Raw genomic sequence first — 21,221 nt, 5'->3', positions numbered from 1 at the left:
ATAAGTTGATAATGAATGATTGGAAAAAAATGTACTGGCCTAAATACTGTTGAATCACAATACAACTAATATTAAGATAACACCTCATATTTATCTTTATATTCTCATAACAAAATGGCTAGGCTGGCAAATTTGATACGTGGCCGGTTGTAAAAGTGAAAGCCATCAATCACTCCACAACATAATCTTGAAACTATTTTAAAAGTTCAAATAATTGTATTCCAGATAATTGCATTTAAATATACAAGAAGTTTAATAAATTAATTAGTTTATGTACTGGATTATATATAGTAATTCACAAACATTGATCAAGGTGCTTCTTAAACCTCTCTTGAATATTTTATTGGCCTTATTCCGAATATTAATTACTACTATTAGCTCAAGTGAAATATACACCAAAGTATAATTCATTACACACAAACATTTTCCCTTTTTTGTGTGTGGCAACTTATGCTTTCTCATTTCATTCATTGCCTTCTCTTGTGCCAACACACATGCATCTCCAAATTAATTTCATGGCTTATATTTATTTTGACTTTAATATTTGATATGAATTAATGGATAATAACAGCTTGTGCTGCATTTTAATTTAACGCATTGGTCCACTCATAGCCTTAATCGAAGACAATTATGTTGTGTTTGGGTAAAACTTAGATACTTGCTATCTTCAGGCATTTATGGGTTATCATGAAATGAATAATTCAAAGTATTCAACACCTGCCTTAATAAATACGAAAAAGCAAATACTAAGTACTTAACAACTAAGGCCTATTTATATTATTGCCATATTAAAATGAGTTATTAGTATACTAGATAAATTGTGAAAGAAAAATGTTTTGGAGACATAATGTCTAAGACATAATGAGGTTAAAGTAGTAATTTTGTATTATATTGTGTTTATTATTAAATTAATGCTTTACATGTATACTATTTTACCCTTAATGGTATAAAAGGTATGTATGACTTCAATTAAGGAAGGTGTGTGTCTTAATGAGATTTGTGCCTAGCAATTAATTAAATTTCAAAGATTTTTAATTCATTTTTTTATTAAATTTTCTCTCCTCTTTTCTAATTATAAGTCTATCAATAAATTCTCTCTTTTTTCTCACATTATAATTCTCCATCAATGAATTCTCATTTTCTTTTTCTCCAAGTATAGTTTTACATCAACAACTTATCTCTTTTCCAATTTGCTCATTTCTAATTTTCTATAACAATAAAAAATTTATTTATATCATTTTATCACATACAAATTAAAATATGCATTTGATTAATTCCCTTTGCTTTGTCTCTTCACAAAATTAATACTACTAACTTTTTATTCATTAGAACAAAATTATTTATTTATGAGAATAGTAACTTTATTTTCAAAATAGTAACTTTTATTTGCAATAACAGTAACTTTTATTCCCAAAACATTAACTTTTATTTACAAGGATAATAAATGTTATTCATAAGAATAATAAATTTTATTTATTGGAACAATAATTTCATTTAACTAGAACTATAACTATTACTCCATCCGTCCCCAAAAAATATGCACTTTGGGGTCGACACGAGTTTTAATATAAAATTGATAAAGTAAGAGCGATGTAGAGAGAAAAAGTAATTAAAGTATTGTTAGTGGAGAATGAGTTCCACCTCATTAGAGAGAAATGACTTTCCAAAATTAGAAAGTGCATATTGTTGTGGGAAGGACTAAAAAAGAAATAGTGTATATTCTTGTGGGACGGAGGTAGTATTTGTTACAATAATGCTTTTATTGATTTAATATTTTATTAATTAAAATGATTATATTTTTAACAATTACAATCTCTTGTCAAATAGCAAAAATAAATAACTTTTTTCTGCAATAAATAACTTTTATTTGCAACAAACTAAATTAGTAAATTTATATAGTATTAAACACTAATTTTTCATAGTAAATGTAAATTTTATTCCCAATAACAATGCTCTTTATTCTATGCTAAAGTATAGTAAATAACAAGCTCTCTATCTATCCAATAGACCAAAGGATTTGAGTCATCACATGTTAAATAGAAACCTATTATTGATCCTTTTAAAATAATAAATTTTATTCAAAAACAATAACTTTTCTTGAAAATATCAACACAGTGACATTAAAATATCAACACAGTATATTGAAATGTCAACAAAATTATTTATTGTCATTTTAATGTCACTGTATTGACATTTTTAATTCACTGCATTGATAAGTTATTAGAGTTTGCAACTTAAGAAAGCCTCCCCTGTAACAAAAGCTATAGAAAATAACACAAAAAATAAGATAACGCAAAAAATTTTCATCATAATAACTATATTATTTTATTATAAAATTCAAATTTGAAGAAGAAAAATGTTTTAATTTTTATTTTTTTCATATATTAAAATAAATTATTTCATTGTTGTATATTTAGAATATTTTAAAAAAAAGAACAAGATATAAAAGAATAGTAGTACTATATTAAGTTATCAAATTATTTTATAATTAAATATAACATTTTAGTTATATAGTGTGTTAATTAATACTACTATAATGATAAATTTATAATCTGAATTAATATTTTTTAAATAAGTATTAAATTAGCATGACATAAGTATATATATACATATGATTTTTTTTGAAATCCATTTATAACTTTAATGCATGATTCATGTTTATCTCTAATAAATGAGCATGCATTTAGATAAATATATTTAATTTGATACAATTTTCCTTAACTAGATATATATCCATTTAATATGATATTAGGGTAGATTAGTCACAATATAAAATATAGTTATGGCAAAGTGACATAGGGGCATTATGTCATAGAGACATTATGTCTCTAAATCACTACCCATTGTGAAAAGCCCCGAATTTTGGTAAATTTTTAATTTTTAAATAGATAGTTAGAGCATCCGCAATAGCGGACGTCGGGGAGAACATCCGACCTGCGTGCCGGTCGTCCGTCCCGGACGTCCGCTATTGCGTTGTGGACGACGGACGCAGACGTCCCTTGGGGACGAGAGGTCGTCCGCGGCTATGCGCGGACGTCCGCCCCGACGTCCGTCGTGACATCCGCTATTGCGGCGACACGATGGACGTGGGGGCGGACATCCCAAAAATTCGATTTTTTTGTTTTAAAAAAAGCTCTATATATATGGCTCGTTGAACTTCATTTCATTCGCACCACTTGTATTAACGAGTTTCTCTTCTTTCTCTCTACGTTTCTATCGATAGATCCAAAATGACTAGTGGTAGTGGTGGGGATGCTGCTGACACAATACGACAATTTAATGAACGGTTGCGGGCTTATACGCCCGCCGAGATAAATCCTCGGATACAAGAGCACCTGCAACGGCATCTGCATCCGATGGTACCTCGCCCCATCATCCATCGTCGAGCTGTTGTTCCACGGGACCACGTCGCTGCACATCGCCGGTTGTTTGAGGACTACTTCGCGGAGAGCCGCGATTTGGGGATAACTTTTTCCGGCGACGTTTTAGAATGCACCAGCCGTTATTCATGGGTATTGTGAACGCTTTAGAGCGTCGGTACAATTATTTCAGGTTCAGAGAGGATGCGAGTGGTAGACCCGGTCACATGCCTATACAGAAGTGCATTGCCGCAATCAGACAGCTGGCATACGGAGACGCAGTCGACATGTTCGACTAGTACCTCCACATCGGCGAGATGACTGCCCGTGAGTGTCTGAAGTATTTTTTTCAGGGCGTTATTGAGATATACGGGGAAAGGTATTTTCGGAAGCCTACCCCCGAAGACTGCCAGACTCTAATGGATATGCACGGGAATTAGCACGGGTTTCCGGGAATGTTGGGTAGCATAGATTGTATGCATTGGGAGTGGAAGAACTGCCCGGCCACTTGGAAAGGGTTGTACACTACCGGCTTCAAAAGCAAGAATCCAACGATGATCCTCGAAGTCGTAGCTGACTACCGGCTATGGATTTGGCATGCGTATTTTGGAGTAGCCAGGTCGAACAACAACATCAACGTCCTAAATTCGTCGCCCTTTTCAACGAGCAGTGCATGAGAGTTGGTCCGGCCATCAGTTTCGTCGCCAACGGCAACCAACACGATATGGGCTATTATTTGGCGGATGAGATATACCCCAGTTGGCTCGTCTTTGTGAAGACGATCAAATGACCAATAGATGAAAAGAAGGTCTACTTTGCGGGTCGACAGGAGGCGGCGCGCAAGGATGTGGAGCGGGCCTTTGGTGTGCTACAGGCTCGATGGGCTGCAGTGAAGGGCCCAACAGGGCTGTGGTATCCCGAGTGTATCGTTGATGTCATGTACGCATGTATTATCATGCACAACATGATTGTCGAAAATGAAGGTCCAGCGCTGACTGATTGGACCAATAATGATGTTGATGCTGCCGGTCCAAGCCACGACGTGGCCACCGCCAATGTACGAATGGGGATACCTCATGGGAACGTCGATCGGGTCCGTGCATTTCCCGACATGCGCCAACAAGAAGCTCATATTCGACTCCAGAATGATATAATTGAAGAGTTGTGGGCGCGGAGGGGTGCACGTTGAAGAATGTATTTAATTATGTATTTTTTTATAAATAAAATGGTTGCATTTTCTATGTATTTGTGTCGAAATTTTAATTCCGTAAAATTGCATATTTGTGAATTTGTGAATTTTGATTATTGGTATGTCCGTCGGGATGTCCTTGGGGATGTCCACTATTGTGCAGTGAGATGTCCTTATGACGTGACAGTGCTGTGGGATGTCCTTATGACGTGGCAGAAGGTATTTTGGGATGTCCACCGGGACATCCGTCTCTATTGTGGATGCTCTTATATTAGTAGTATATCACAACTTTGACCGGCTCTCAGTTATCACATTGATTTGATTTGGAGGAACGTAGAAGCCGAAATCTATAGTTTTTTATGCATATTTGTATATCTCTAACATAAGCCATTGACTTAAGTCTGAAAAATATTAAATACGGAGTATATGATTATTCTACTGTAATATATTGGACTTAGGATATACACAAATTCCTCCAAATTTAAATTAACGGGATAATTGAGAAAAACATTAAAATAGTGATGTCTAATTAACACCTTTTTAAAATCGTGGCACTAAAACATTAATCAAACTTCAAACTTTTTTCAATATATTGGTAATATTTTTAATGCGTTCTCATCATAAGTACAGTATATAACTGCATCGAATATATAAATTACTAAATTTTGTACGTAATTTACCATGGTTAAGAAAAAGGTTCATTATCAGCAGATTCATTAATTACATAAGAAAACAGCCTAAACCTCTCCCTACATGCATATGTATGTGATGCTTGATGGGCATGACTCCAACTTAGCACATGGTGCACACATGCACATGCATTTGGTAGGGGTATTTATGATCAACACCCAAACTAGTTGTATTGTTAGGAATATGAAATTATCCAATGAATATTTTGGATTGATTATTGAACAAATTTTGGGTGGGAGAAAATGATTGGATGGATGAAATTGAAGTCCATGTTCTCCATGTGTATGGTAGGGAGACATGGTGGTGGTCATACACCAAAAACAATTTCATTTAATTCAATGTATAATATCTCATATTCTTGTATTATACAGTTACGGATACTTATCCTTGAGAAATTAATTATCACTCCGTACTACTACTTATTTCCATAGTTCATGGTGATAAAAGGAGTGATAATATGAATATAAATTGATTGGGCTAATTTACTATATACTAAGATGTTTTTCTTCGATTTATTAATTTTGATTAAGGAGGGTTCTTAAGTTACTTTTTCTTTTCAATAGGGAAGTAGAGAAAAATAAAAAATATATATTCACACTATCACAATAGAAATGAATGATATGCCCATGTACGTTTCCCCAAGGCCTAACATTGTGTATGGAGACTATTGCCAAATTTGATGTTATTTTAATATATATGGGGAACTACTTATATTACTCATATGGTGAAATTTGATTTGGAATAAAGTAACATTAATGCTTGTTGACTTTGGACACCTCCGTACCGTTGTATGTAGGCTGTTTGAATTTGCAATTATGTTTTTTTCTATTTTTTTTGTTTAATACATATAATTTCAAAATATATTTTTTTGTTTCAAACTACCTCATGTCTTCTTAAACAAATGTTTTTTTTGTCAATTGATTGGATTTATGAAATGACTAATTAGTTAACAAGTAGTAGTACCTTTTTTTCCAAACGGTTGTTGGTTAGGAAACTTACTAAGAAAAGGGAATCCCAAAAAACTTTATTTTTGTGGTGTGACATCCCTATGTCATTTTTATTTGAACAAAATTAAGGTTAGTGTTAATTAATTTCTTAAAAGTAAACTTAATACTTCCTAGTTATATATAGTTGATGATTCATGTACCTATTTCCATCCTAAATGTCTCTATTCTTATTCCTAGACTTCTCATAGAGAAAAGAATACCCACAATTTTGAGTTTTGTTTTTTTGGAATAGTTCAAGTATAGAAAATTGCTATTGAGGTGAAAAATAAACAAAACTCCGAAATCTAGCATGATTTTGGTTTGTCTTGTTTAGTAATATTTATTTATATTATTTTCTTTCGAGTAATGGGATAGACATATACTTTAATTGGATGCATGCTAGTACTTTATTGAAGAAGAAAAAAGCTGTAAAGATGAATTTTTTTTTATCGAATATGTGGAGATGGTTAAATAGCAACGACCTGCCAATTTTCTGGTAACAAAACTTGGCCTACAAAATCTACCTTTCATTTATTTTAGAACCCCACAAAAGCAATATCTTTACCAATTTGGAAGAAGCAACACTAACACTTCGTGTCCCATTGAATTTTTAAATTTAAATAAATTTATTCACTGTATATAGTCTATGTAAAAATATAGTAGCAATACAATATAACATCATCACTATATAGTCTTAATACATAATTAAAATAAAATGACTAAATGTGATTGAATTACATATGAAGTAGTTTGAATAGTTTTTGAGTGGTCAAATTTAATCATTAATGTAAAGCTTTGATAACTTTGTGGGCCTTTTTAATTTTATTTAATTTTTCCTGAAATTCTTACTAATTAACGGAGAATTAAAGCAAACCACAAAATCACGACATCGACTAATTACGCCTCATAATGATGCTGAAATTATGATTAGGCCAATGTTTAATTAAATTGTTAAACGAATATATTGTCAGCCAACTGCTTAAAATAATTAATTTTAAGTCTTATCAAATGTCACATTATTCATTTTAAAGTTAATTCGTTGGAAATAAAACAACATTTATCAGGATAATTATTAATTTATAGGGAGAACCATTTAATGCTTCTAAATTATATAGTGACGCGTGAATCGTGATATGGCAATTTTTCAATTTTCATAATTCCATCAAGGCATCAAATAAATAAGATTTGAATCATTTGATCTTAGTTATACTGCAACCGTAAATGATTATATAGGCTGTCTATAGTCATCATCGTCCTTGGATTCCTTATATATAACCGCCGGCAGTTATAATAATGCATCAATAGGGAAAAGTTTGTTTTGAAGAGTTAAAATTTGGGGCAATTGTTTTGAAGCAAGCGTGACATAGCGTTATGATTGGAACACATAAATTTGATGTTTGCATGCATGCTTCGCTTCCCCAAAAAGATAGGAATATCGATTTTTTTGACATACCTAAAAAGGTCGTTTTATTTACTTAATTTGTTTACAATGTATAGGTTGTAGGTTATATTATTGAAAATATAATTCAATATAAAATGAGTGGTAAAATCAAACGAATGTATTATATTTTGACATTTTGTACCTGATTAATCAATTATAAAAATAAACTCAATATTATAAGTTATATAGGTGTGGTGAATAGGAGCTGTGGATAATTAAAAAAAATCATAAATATTTGGTGCTATAAATCAAATTTTAATAATGAAATTAATTTTCTCCAAATCATCTGGATTAAAAAATAAGCAAAACTACATCATACTTATATGAATTAGGTCACGCAATAAAGAAAAAAAAATATTTTATCTCATATTTATAAGAAATTGATCGTTGTCTAAGCAAGGAACAATAGTCGCACCTCCTCTATCTTCCGAATCGGATGATGAAAAAAACTTTTTTCATTATGTACGTTCCCACAACTTCCGTTTCTTAAAAAACATTGTGCTTGGTTGTTAGCAAAAACCATGCTTTAAATCTAGGCAGTCCTACTCCGCAATGACATGCGCCGAGACTCATGGAGCAAGCGAAACAAACTTGCCGCCCCCGCCCAATCAACTCCTAACTAATTCATTTATACCCAAAATAACTAAAATTGCAAAATTCCAACCCCCAAATTGTGTTTTTCGTGGAACATTGAGATTATTTTACAGAGTAGTCCCATCATAACTAACCGGAATGCATTCGGCCCAAAAGGTCAAAACCGGTAAAAACCGAAAAATCGAGAAAAACATCTCTTGGAACCGTAATCGCCGATTCCAAGCGGGAAGTGGCCTAAATTTATAGCAGCAAATTAGCGCTGGTGTTGGATTTTTTTGATGGAGATTGTCTTTTTTCAGTAATAAGTTTTCTTCAATTCAAAATATTGTTCAATACTAAGTAGTAGTAGTATTTTATCATTGTACCCATTTTCACTTAATGATATGGAGTATATATTTTTAATAATCATAAATGTATAATACATTATTCACCGAGTACATTTCGATAGGAAATTTGTTACAGTACATCATTTTACCAAAGTCATTTTAATAAAACTGAAATGATTCTAGTATACTTTAGAGTGCTTAATTACTCATTAAATGTGCCTAGATCGATTTATAACATTTTCCGACTCACGTAAATAAAGGCCAACAATGCATTTATTGATAAGAAAATAAAAACAGAAGACGTGAGGTGTGCCACGTTAGCGACCGACACTGGCACGTAGCAGGGCAGACAGAGTGGATAAAAGCAATACTAGTTCGTTACAAGTGCCAATAATTAAGCTATTGAAACAAAATTAAGAACATCCCCATCCGTGCTATTGTCAACGAGTACGGATGTGGGCCCGGACCCACTTTTATTCCATGTTCTTAGGTAAGAGCACAACACTCACATCCGTACTCTTCCGCAAGGATAAGCTCAAGGGTCGCACTATTCTATTATTCAATTTAAATAAAAACATTTCCATAATATTAAAATGCATTAAAATTACCTGAAATACTATTACAAATTATGAAAAAAATAAAAATTACATAATTAAAATCCTAAAAATTAAAAATTACAGAATTAAACTCCTAAAAAGTAAAAATTACATAATTAAAATCCTAAAAAATAAAAATTACATAATTAAAGGCTAAAAATACCACCGTTGAATACTATTCATCCGGCTCTACCCCCAATGTTCTTTGGAGACCCCGTATCATTGCCACATGCGATCAAAGTTGCTCGGGGGTCATAGTTGACCTATCGGCCAAATTGAGTTGGGCCAAAACCCCCCACAACAAGTTGGTGGGGGTTGAGGTGGCACAAAGGGAGCGGGAGCGGGGGCGGATGGAGTGGCGGCGCGACGCGGTTGGCTGTCGACTTCTTCCTTCCTTGCGGCTGGCATTGGAAACTACTCGGGCCGGCGTCGGGGCTACCCAAGTTAGCTCCGACGAGCTGGGTGGACACCTCATCGGAGCCGACGTCGGATAGGGAGGATGATACGCCTCCCCCTATACTTCGGATGCACACGCACCTCTTGCCAAACATTGAGGTACTTGAACGGTTTGTAGTGTTGGGATTGGTAGGTCGCCAACGCGGCACTGATGACGTCGACCTCGCTTCTGCCGCTCCCCGCCGACCGCTCTTCCTGGAGGTAATACCCCTGGAACTTTTGGATTTCTTCGTTGGCTCTGTATATGGCATTGCGCACCATACTCTCGTTGCGCTCGATTGTTCTAGCCTGCCGGTTTTGATTGTACCGGCGACAGATGCGCCACAAAAAATGGTCTCTGGTTCGTGTCAATCTCTGGATCTTCAGAGATAGACAAAAAAACTTTGAATAATTGATCCATCTCCCCCGGAGTGTACGGGGTGCGAACACCACGAGTAGGAATAGGAGGAGTTTGAGAGCCCCTCTCCCTCCCGCTCTACGTACGGGTGGTTCAGGTGCCCACCCGTATTGCCCCTCGGGGGCATCTTGGTCGTCCACCGGGTAAGGCCTATAGCCACCAAGAGCTTGCAAATTTTGGGTTTGAGGAAGGGCCGAAAATTCTGTTTCCGGACTAGCAAATGGTTGCGAGCAGAACCATTCGTGGTTCCAACCGCGGGAGTCGGAGGGGTGATCGCCGGAGTCAGACATTTTTTTGTTGTAAGAGTGAAAGAAAGATTGAGAATTGTAAGAATGGAAATGAGAGAATTGTGTAGTGTGGTGTGAAATTTTTTGTGTGAAAGTGAGGATATTTATAGATGAAAATGTGAATTTTTAGGGAAAAAAATTGAAAAATAAATTAAAAGCGAGGAGAAAACGGATATAATTTTTTGGGAAGTGGGAAAATATTTCTTTTTTAATCGGATTTTTTTAATTAAAATCCGATTTTTTTTTTAAAAAAAAAAGAAAATTTCCAACGGTATTGCCGTTGGCCAATCAGAGGAGGACACGTCAGCTGCTCGCTGGCACGGACGTGCTCGATGCATCGAGCAGCTCCGTGCCGGCGGCGAGAGCGCAGCGGCGGACAGCAGGTGCCGTGCAGCTGGCACGGACGGACAGACGCCGTCGTCCGTCCTTCAACCGCTGCTGATGCAGTAAAATTTTATCATAAAAAAAAATACTTCATTCTCCGCACAGCAAACATTTTAATTTATCATTTCTGAATTAAATTCAGAAAGAGGTCACCATATATTTACACGTGTACTTATAAATTTTTCACTAGAGATTCCACCAATTAAAAAAAATTATCCAAATACGGTATAAACCTGTTAATTCACGCACCTGTCAAAAGGGGCATGCATGTTTATAGCACTAACAATTTCATTTTAATTAAAAATTGTAAATCTATATCGATTCAATTAATCGGGAGGGATGGGATCATCGTCGTTGATCTTAATTATAATTAAGGTCGAATAAAAATAGTTTAGTTGATTCGCTGAAGATAAAATACGTTCTATGATAAAGAATGTTTGTAATGTCATTTACTTGTTTAATTGATTACTACTAATATCTATACATCGACTCATAGTAATAATTTCAGGATTATACTAATTAATACTTCCCACGTAAAAATAACTTCTTGAAATCATTAAAAAAAATCAAAGTTCAATAAAACAATATAAAAGTATAAGCATTTTATATAATTAAATAACCACCTTCATTTTTTATAATAATTAAACTCATAACTAAAAGTCTGTTATAAAAATAAACAAAGTGAAATGTAACCCTTAAATAGATATTATGCGAAATGAAAATAAATACTTATGCGATTCATCTTTATTTAGATAATTAATCATTAATGCCTTATTGTCATAAATGAACTATATTGATTATTCAATATAGTAATTTATAAGGATATAAAATCTTTGGTTCATTAAATCAGACTAGAAGTTTATTAATACTCCATTATCCTTTTTGTAGATAAGATTTTTATTAATTGAATGTTCTCAAATGAACGAATGATACTTATGATTTAAAAAAAAAGCGATACTATGATAGTACGAAAAATAAAATAAAAAATAAAAGCGCAATTGTGATTGGCAGTGAATGCAGTTAACCGGTAATTAGAGGCAGTGGGGGTGGCAGTAATGGCAGTTAGTTAACGGACGTTAAGTATAACGTTTCTCTGTACGTCACAGTCTATAAAACGAGGAGGAGTCCGTTATTGGTCGTAGCGCTACCTTTTCCTGCTCCATTTTCGTTTCTGCTCTTCCGCATTCTTCACCGAATCAAATACACACATATTTCACCTATACATACACATTTTAAACTCACACATACAGAGAGAAAGGCCAATTAATGGCGTCTAAGAAATCGCTACCTCTGTTTTCGCTGCTGCTGTTCGCCTTTGTCGCCGGAGCTCTGTGTAGAATCCAGAAAGTCGAAGAATCAGCTATTTTGAGGTTCAACTTCGCGATTTTTGCTGTGTTTTTTTTTTTCAAAATGCTTGTGATTCCATCTTCAATATTTGGGGAAGTACTCAAAATACTGATTTCTCCTCATTTTAATGCTGAATTTCGCTTTTATCTCGCGATTTCAGCAGAGATCTCGCAGATTTTTATTTAATTCTATTTATTCTTCTCAAATCTGCTTCGTAAATCACTTGCATTTTGCGGAAAATGTTGTGATTGTTTATGCTTGGGAAATGGAGGAAGGATTACTCAGATTAGGATAAACAGAGTTAAAATCTGCACATTTTTATGATTCTGTTAAGCGCATTATAGTAGTATATAGTATTTATATTTATATATATATTTTTTGTTGCGGCAGTGCGGTTGAGAAAGAGGAGTTTCTGTTGCAGAGGTCTCGTAATTCGACGGCGTCGGAAAAGTGAGTAAACACTACTTTTCACATATCTAAACCGTCGGTTTCTTAAACTCTGATCTAAGCCGTCGGATCTTCTAAAATGAGCACCATCTCCGTTTCGCGAAAAGGAATCTGTTCCATATTCGCTGCAGATTGTTGAACAGTTTAATCGGTTGTTATGTTAGGCGAATCTCCTCGGATTCTTATGTTGGAATTATCCTTAAGATATTATCGCTCTCTGTAATTTGGAGCACTGCATTTTGATCCGCTTTAATTTAATCAGTTATCAGTTTATATTCTCCTCTCTCTATCTCTCAATGTACGACACTCGTGTGTGGTGCACTAGGTGGGTGAGTCATGTGTGAGGCGTTAGCCACTTTCTAAAGTGGAATTCCAAAATTAATATGATGAAAATATAGAAAAATATCTATGTATGTATAGTTATTTAATTTGTGAAATGTCGGTAGCAACTGACACCCTCATGTGGAATTACTACAGCACAAATTTATATTATTTCCTTTTCAATTTTAATGACCTCCCTAGAGAATCAGCTATAATCGATATGGTCTAGCCTAAATGGTAAACTCCTGGTCAAATTTCAGATCCCAATCTTCGAGAAAAACTTCTTACAGAATCATGTGATTATGCATTTATTAACAAAAAAAATTGGTTCAGGTTGGGAGGAATTGAGGAAGAGGAGTATTACAATGAACACGCAGTTGATGATCCAGAAGAGGTGGCAAGAATGGTAGTAATGTAGGTCTTTTCTCTCTTGTTACATCATTTTTTTATTAATATTTAAAGAATTATTGGGATATTTAATTGCCGTTTTCTGCATTTAGTGCTAATGAGTTATTCTCGTTGTGGTCAGCAAAAATTCAATGTCACTATACTTTTTCTCAGCAGCCCTACGTCCCTACCCACATGCTGTATTTATTTCTATAGATTTTTTCTTTGATTATTTTAATTAATGTGTGAATTGGAATATGGGGGCCTCTTTTCTTACTCCCTTGTACAACATTCCTTCACATATAATGCTCATGGTAATTTTATAGTAATTCATAATTATTCACGTTCTTGCTTGTATCTCTGCTCCTTATCTGGAAATTTAATTCTCTTTTGTTAGTTATGAAAGCTACTTCTCCAATCACATTCTAAGTGGGATTAGCTGTGTTAGTATCTTTTTTCACGTGACTGCATGTGTTCCTATACAGAGTGTTATGGAGTATTACAAATAGTTAGTTAGTTAATTAATTAAATAAATAAAACCAGAGAGAGAGATATTTACTCCACCGACACAGAACAACAGTTTGATGAGGAATCTTTTGAACCGTACAGGGCCACAAGAAACAGCACGGAGAGGAGAAAACTCGGTTTCTTCTCATGCGGAACCGGCAACCCCATCGACGACTGCTGGCGCTGCGACCCTAACTGGCAGAAGAACCGGAAGCGCCTCGCGGACTGCGGGATTGGCTTCGGTCGCAACGCCATTGGTGGCCGCGACGGCCGCTACTATGTGGTCACAGACGCTGGCGACGACGACCCTGTCAACCCGAGGCCGGGCACCCTGCGCCACGCTGTCATCCAGGACGAGCCTCTGTGGATCGTCTTCAAGCGCGACATGGTCATCACGCTGAAGCAGGAGCTGATCATGAACAGCTTCAAGACCATAGATGGACGTGGTGTCAACGTGCACATTGCTAACGGCGCATGCATCACGATCCAGTTCGTTACGAATGTCATCATCCATGGCTTGCACATCCATGACTGCAAGCCGACTGGTAATGCGATGGTGAGGAGCTCGCCCTCGCATTACGGCTGGAGGACTATGGCGGATGGTGACGCGATTTCCATCTTTGGGTCGAGCCATATTTGGGTCGACCATAACTCGCTGTCTAACTGCGCGGACGGGCTTGTGGACGCTGTCATGGGATCCACTGCCATCACCATTTCCAACAACTACTTCACACACCACAATGAGGTTGGCCTTCCTTCAAAATACAACTTCATCTGTTTTGCATTTTGAAGAGTTTTTACTAACACACTTAGGTGGAAACAGGTGATTCTGTTAGGCCACAGTGATTCTTACATGAGAGACAAGACGATGCAGGCGACTATCGCATTCAACCATTTTGGAGAGGGACTCATCCAGAGAATGCCAAGGTATTACAATCAAGAAAAAATGTTCCAATCTTCCAAGTTTGTCTTGGCTTAAAAAAATCCATCTTGATCTGTTATGTATCAACCCCTTTCAGGTGCAGACATGGCTACTTCCACGTCGTGAACAACGACTACACTCACTGGGAGATGTACGCTATAGGTGGAAGTGCAGAGCCCACCATCAACAGCCAAGGCAACAGATACCTTGCACCAGTCAATCCTTTTGCAAAGGAGGTACTGCAAGTCTCAGAATTTCCACTTCTTTGTCACATATTTCTCTCTACAAACAAGATTTTATTAAACTTCTGCTGTTGCTACGATCAGGTGACAAAGAGAGTCGACACAGCTGCAGGCAAATGGAAGAGCTGGAACTGGAGATCAGAAGGAGACCTGATGCTGAACGGAGCTTACTTCACACCATCCGGAGCTGGAGCTTCAGCCAGCTACGCTCGTGCTTCGAGTTTGGGTGCAAAGTCTTCCTCCATGGTCGGATCCATTACTTCCGGTGCAGGGGCCCTTGGCTGCCGCCGTGGGCGGCAGTGCTAGCCTACCGCATGAAAAAAAAGAGCAAAGAAAGAAGGTCTTCTTTCCCCGCCTTCTTTCTTTCTACAGATTCCGAGCCTTACAGTAATACTCCCTATTTTCCCCGATTTTTTAAAATTCCCATGCTTCATTCACATTGGCAAGTGTACATTTTTTATACATGCCTGGACATTCTCCAATCACACACTCCATTTCATCATCCCACCATCACCACATTATTGTGCAACCTCGGCCTGATTCAGTCGGAAAGAATTATCGTTGTTCTGGAAACAGGCGCGGAAGCGTTGTCCAAAATCTCATCCACCTCCATCCCTGTCGTAACTGAGAATATATATCCATCTATATATATATATATATGAATATCTGTTTATCATTATTATCCACAAAAATTGTGGTTACCCTTTGAGAATCTACCTTTCATTTTGTTGTATGGAGCCATATTATAGTGTGAATGTCCAAAACTTAGTGGTGAAGAAGAAAAGAAGGACTTATGTAATAGATGATGCATAGTATGTAAGTAGTGAGGTTCAATGCATTATGATTTTACTATATTTTTGCTGTTTTCTACTTGTTCTCTGATAGCGACCTTTTTCCTTTTTTATCTGAATGATTGTGGATTCTATTTTATTTGGATTTTACTTCATCTTTGTGATACATTGTGGTTATTAGAATTTACAGCATGCTCGACAGATCTGATTATCTATCTCTAATTGTATTTTATCATTTATAGCTGCCTTTGGATTATTTTTTTTTATATATTTTATTAGTAGTTTTAGCTAATAATTAAAGAATAAAATACTCCTAGTTGATATATTTATTTTCTTTGTAAGATTGAATTTTGGTTTCAGGTTGATAGTGAATTGTAGTTGACATTATAATGGAAATTCGAGGTTTTTATTCTATAGTTTGATATTTATAATTCTCTTTTAATATGAATTGTTTTGATTTTGTAGCTATTATTGACTATTTGTTTAAATAATTTGTTGATAAGATAGATGCTTCTTTATCTGGATATTGTGTAAAATAGATACTCCTCCATCCCCTCAATAACTATCCACTTTGATTCCGACACGAGTTTTAAGAAATGTAAAGGAAAACGAGTTAAAAAAGTTAATGGAATTTATTTTCCACTTTTATATAATAAGTATTAATTTTATAATAAAATATGAGTGAAATAAGTTAGTGGAACATATGGTCTACTTTCCATTTATGGTAAAAAAAAGTGAAAATAGACAATTAATGACCAAGGATCGAAAATGGCAAAAATGAACAATTAATAAAGGACAGAAGGAATAAATAAATACTCCTATTGCAATATTGTCCTTAAATTAAGGATACGATATGCTAATTAAATTTTATAAAACGAGATTTTTTTTAATAATTGGTATAGACATTATACATGTCATTCCTCCGTTCCAGCCTTAAGAGGGAAAATTATGTAGTAGAAAATAGCCTCTACGGAGGGATTACAATTTTTGAAAAATTACATCGGTCATAATAAAATTATACTCCTATAAGTTTGGAATGTAATTTTATTATTAAATTAAATTTAATAAACTCAATTATAAACAACAGACTTTGAAAAGAACAAATCGAATAAATACTCTAATTATAACTTAGTAAAACTTAATTAAGATGTAAAATTAAATACGTGGGATGCATCGTTGGTCACATGTAACGATTGGTGAAGCACATAGGCTAGCATGTGATGATGGGTCCATATAGCAAGTGAGCTAACAATTTTCTCTTTTCGTATAAACAAAATGGGGCCAACAGCCATAGTCACAATTAATTAATCCAGCATCGATGCCCACTTCCATGTTACTTGTTTATATACATATGTGCCACTCTCACATTCAATACAGACTAAGGTACATGCAGATGCAGTTTCAATCAAGAATTATCTCAATCACATTCCAACTTTTTTTTATCTAAATCAAATGGTTGTTAGCATCTAATCTAATGTTTTATGAAACAAATAGCCAAGGCAGGATATAACAATAAAGCAAAAAACTACTTCCATTGCATAACTGTCAAATTTTGCAGTAAAACCATTTTCTTAGCTCTTAAATATGGGTTAATAATTTGCATAAACGTGCTTTCATATTCTATGAATGGGATAGAGCATTCTAGAGTTTAGGATTCGTTCTGGAAAGCATAATTAGCCTCAGCAAAGTGTGATTTCACCTGTGCAAGGGCCCGGTAGCGATGAGAAATCTTGTTCTTCTCTTCCTTGGGCATCTCAGCATAACTGTAAAAGCACATTGGTTGGTTAGTAGGCCGGCTTTTATGGCAAATTGATTGGCGAGTTATGATGCTACGCAATGAATAAAACCAAAGTCTTTACTACTAGAGAGTCGAGTAATGAACTTACGTCTGGTCATATCCATCAGGTTGGAAAACTGGATCCCATCCGAAATCAGTTGGTCCCCTAGGAGGAACTATCATTCCCTGAAATGGCAGCAGCAAGTTATATCACTTCTGTACTATATGCGTGTTTTGTGAGTAAAGTATCGGATGCATATGCACGGTCCCAACATGGAAGGTACTAGTTCAATGCTAAAACAGGGTCCATCAATATGTTGTAAAGTCGAACATTCACGCAAAGTAACCAAATCAGAGCCAACACACAAAGGGTTACAAGTAAAAGAAATGAAAGTACATGCACTGAGTTTGTCCGTCAAAAATGTTTTAGTACATGTATGCACAAGTAAATTCTGGCAATATAAATTGTAGTACAACTTATGACTTGTGATGGCAGAGTTGGTTAGATTGTCTACCAGTTTATTAGGGGCGAGGAAAAGTGGTACAGTGTTAGATCAGCTCATGAGCGTTTAACTGTTTAATCAATACCTATATATGAATATGAAAATTGAATATTCCCTCAAGATAAGGGACATAAAAGTATAAATAAGGACAACCACTTTTGCTAATAAACTGATCCAGGCTGCACTCTCTCTGTCCCACGATAAGTGAGGCGCATTCCTTTAAATTTCTTCCACTTTATTATGTCTTCACTTTTCTACTTTATTATTTCTCCTACTTTATTACTACCACTTAGCTCACTAAACACCACTTCCTTAAATTCCTTGACAAAGAGAAATGTCACACTTATTGTGGGAAGGAGAGAGTACATCTTAAGCAGCATAAGCTATTATTTAGTTAGAAGTTTGAAGATGTAACTATATTTGGTTTGCTTTAAGCAAATTTATTTCCATATTGTTAGGTTAGGTAAAATTCTCAGCTGTACCAAAGCATTGGTATGAGCCAGAAAGAACTGAAGTTTCAGGAAAAGGTATTGGTTAAAATGAGATGTTTGTTCATTGACATGCTATTCAGTATTATGAACTAAACAGATTTTCAAAGAAGCTAAGCAATTAAGGACAATTTTACTGAAATCTTTTCTTATGTTGGTAGGAATGGGTTGTATTTTGGGTGGGTAAGTTGAGTTTAGATATTTGCGGAATTTCATCATAAATCATATACTGTTGCGTTCAACCAAATTAATCGCTTTAAGTGCTGATTTACCAAAAAAATGAGACTAGTCAGTAATATCATCTGAACTCTTTTCATTCTTTTTCTTTCCCCCCCCCTAAAACTAGCATGCTTCTATTTCAATTTGTACAGAAAATCAAGCCACTGGATCTAGTTTTGTGGAATTTATTATAGAATTAGGAAGCAAAGAGCATACCGGAGTCTTCCCTGAAAAAGTAATTGGATCTGCATTTGGCCCAATAACAAGAGAGAATACGCAAAGAGCATAAGCAGATTTATCATCATAAGCCATCAACATATTGTTTAGACCTAAAGAGAAACAGAAGAAACATAAATATAAAGTACTAGGAGGCAAGTTTCACAAATAATTCAACAAGACAAGAAACTATGCTTGGCAATGATACCTTCATGACCAATCTTCTGCAGAAACCACTTGCTGCAATTTTGTTTATCCACATCAGTGGGGTAGAATAACACAAAAAGCAAAATGAGTAGATGGAATTGAAGAAGATAAACTGATCGATTGTGCACATTAACAAATTAAGAAAATGTCAAATTTGGTAGCCAAAGAAGAAGAAAAATTGGATATAGTATTTGTCTCACCTTCCTCACAATGACATTACTTGAAAGCAGTCTTAGGATATATACATATCTAATTCAATGTTTCTAGAATTAAAAGTGGTAAAGCTTGCTAGTCATTACACGGTCCAATTCTGTTAAAGAAGCATAATGAAAGATCCCACAATAAAATTACAACATTAAGCACACCCAAAGAAAAGATGAGGACTACATAGAGGGGTGGGGAGGTAAAAGTGGTTGTTATTCACGTAGGTTTGTTAACTTGAACCCCTAAAAGAAATTGCACACATAAGAGTGGGTAGTATAATAGTATGCAAAATAAAGGAGCAAAGTACAAAGCAAGATTAAGGTACAAAATATACCCAATGCATAAGCTAGAGCATTAAAGGAAAAGTCGCCACTATTTACATACAAGATCCATAGTTCGATATAACTGTGAATTACTACGTTCCCATAACATTCCAAGCCCTAGAGAAGTAACATAAGATAAATTTCACTAGTTTGTGAGTTTTCACTTCATAAAGCTCCAAACAAAAATGCTATGAAAACAACTTCACCTTGATGGACGAATATGCAAGGAACTTACATGTAAGGCCCTGCAAAGATTGTGTCAATCATTAGCCATATTCTAAAACAATCATCATGACTTATGCTAATAGATTAATATTACCAGGTAGTCCCTTCAGAGCATTGAAACAAAGGCAGGTATCCTCCACCAGCACCGGCCCGTTTACCTTTTCAAAAATTCATAAACATCATTCTCTTACAAACATTTATAAAAACATGAATTTGTTCGTATCTTTTTCGTAACTTATCACTTTTTCAACGATTCATAAATATCATTCTCTTATAAACATTTATACAAACATATTACCGGCACAATATGTTAGTACCTCTTTCGCAGCTAATCGTGCTTTTTCTCTGGAAATCTCCTCAGGGTCGCCTTGCAACTCTGGCACTGGTTAAAATAAAGCAAAAATTCCTATAAATAGTCAGTAAAACAAATCACAAACGGCGATGGATAGATCATGGATGCATTACGTACAATCAAGTTTAAGCGAACGAAAGGGGATCGAGTTGCCGAGAATCGCGCGAACTTCTTCGAGCTTCTTGGCGTTTCCTGTTACGAATGTCACCGGTTGAGAAAGCACCGCCGCCCTATTTCCACCAGCCGCCGCCGCCATCATTCCCGCTCTTCCTCTTTGTTCTCTCCTGTATCATTTTTGAAGAAAAGTTTATATACTCATCTATCTTCCTTGCATTTTTTTTTTATTTTAGGTTGTTAATTTAATTTTAATTTGTAATATAATTAAATTAATATTTTAAATATAATAAAGATTACTTAATAATAAAATACTTAATTAAATTTTAATATATTAATTAATTATTTTAATTCTTGTTTAAAATATAAATAGCATAAATAATTTGAGGCGAGACGAAATAAAAAAAGTACGAGTAATATAAGACAAAAGGAGTATTAGCATGTTCAAAAAAAAATTGAACAGTCAAATTAAAGTACTCAGTAGCCTAGTAGAGTAGAATATAAATAGAGATATGTAATAACGGATGAACCGAAAAAGAAATGTAGAACATTAGTTGCGGATATTATTGAGGAAATCTCACTCTCTCCTCCGTTTTTCTCTCCATGTGTTTCAGTAGACATATCATATAACAAAATACGTCTATACGGTCAATTTTTACTCTATCACTTGTAATGTAACGACTGTCTCTTTGCAAATAACATAATGAATAGATATTATTGTTGTTGAAAGTTGAACATAGGACAAATGAAAATAAATACATTGATTATCTTAAGCTAACATTAATCATATGATACCCAATCCACTTCAAATAATTTGTAAATGAACTACTCCGTGCTTGTGTGTGTTTTCATTAATCCTTTTTATCGATCCTTTCCTTTACGGCTTGGGCAATAACTTTGCCGGTTTCTAATATATCTTTGCTT

At 35.0% G+C, this 21,221-nt stretch overlaps 2 protein-coding genes across 2 annotated transcripts; one reads left to right on the top strand and one right to left on the bottom strand.

Annotated features, from left to right (window-relative positions):
• Positions 1–11,858: 11,858 nt before the first annotated feature.
• On the top strand, positions 11,859–15,732 carry LOC121808512 (probable pectate lyase 8). The gene is made up of 7 exons (XM_042209047.1): positions 11,859–12,075; positions 12,443–12,502; positions 13,154–13,234; positions 13,817–14,459; positions 14,538–14,641; positions 14,734–14,872; positions 14,963–15,732. The coding sequence occupies exons 1-7, from the start codon at positions 11,972–11,974 to the stop codon at positions 15,182–15,184; spliced, it is 1,353 nt and encodes a 450-aa protein (XP_042064981.1). The 5' UTR covers positions 11,859–11,971; the 3' UTR covers positions 15,185–15,732.
• Positions 15,733–17,176: 1,444 nt separating this feature from the next.
• On the bottom strand, positions 17,177–20,461 carry LOC121808518 (inosine triphosphate pyrophosphatase-like). Its single transcript, XM_042209057.1, has 8 exons — positions 20,301–20,461; positions 20,149–20,213; positions 19,926–19,989; positions 19,842–19,851; positions 19,081–19,112; positions 18,873–18,985; positions 17,556–17,632; positions 17,177–17,432 (listed from the first exon to the last, which is right to left on the bottom strand). The coding sequence occupies exons 1-8, from the start codon at positions 20,440–20,442 to the stop codon at positions 17,318–17,320; spliced, it is 618 nt and encodes a 205-aa protein (XP_042064991.1). The 5' UTR covers positions 20,443–20,461; the 3' UTR covers positions 17,177–17,317.
• Between the last annotated feature and the right edge of the window lie 760 nt (positions 20,462–21,221).

Source organism: Salvia splendens, chromosome 6 (genome assembly GCF_004379255.2).
Source record: "Salvia splendens isolate huo1 chromosome 6, SspV2, whole genome shotgun sequence".
In the NCBI taxonomy this organism is placed as follows: Eukaryota; Viridiplantae; Streptophyta; class Magnoliopsida; order Lamiales; family Lamiaceae; genus Salvia; species Salvia splendens.
This window is presented reverse-complemented; position numbering and strand designations above follow the sequence as displayed.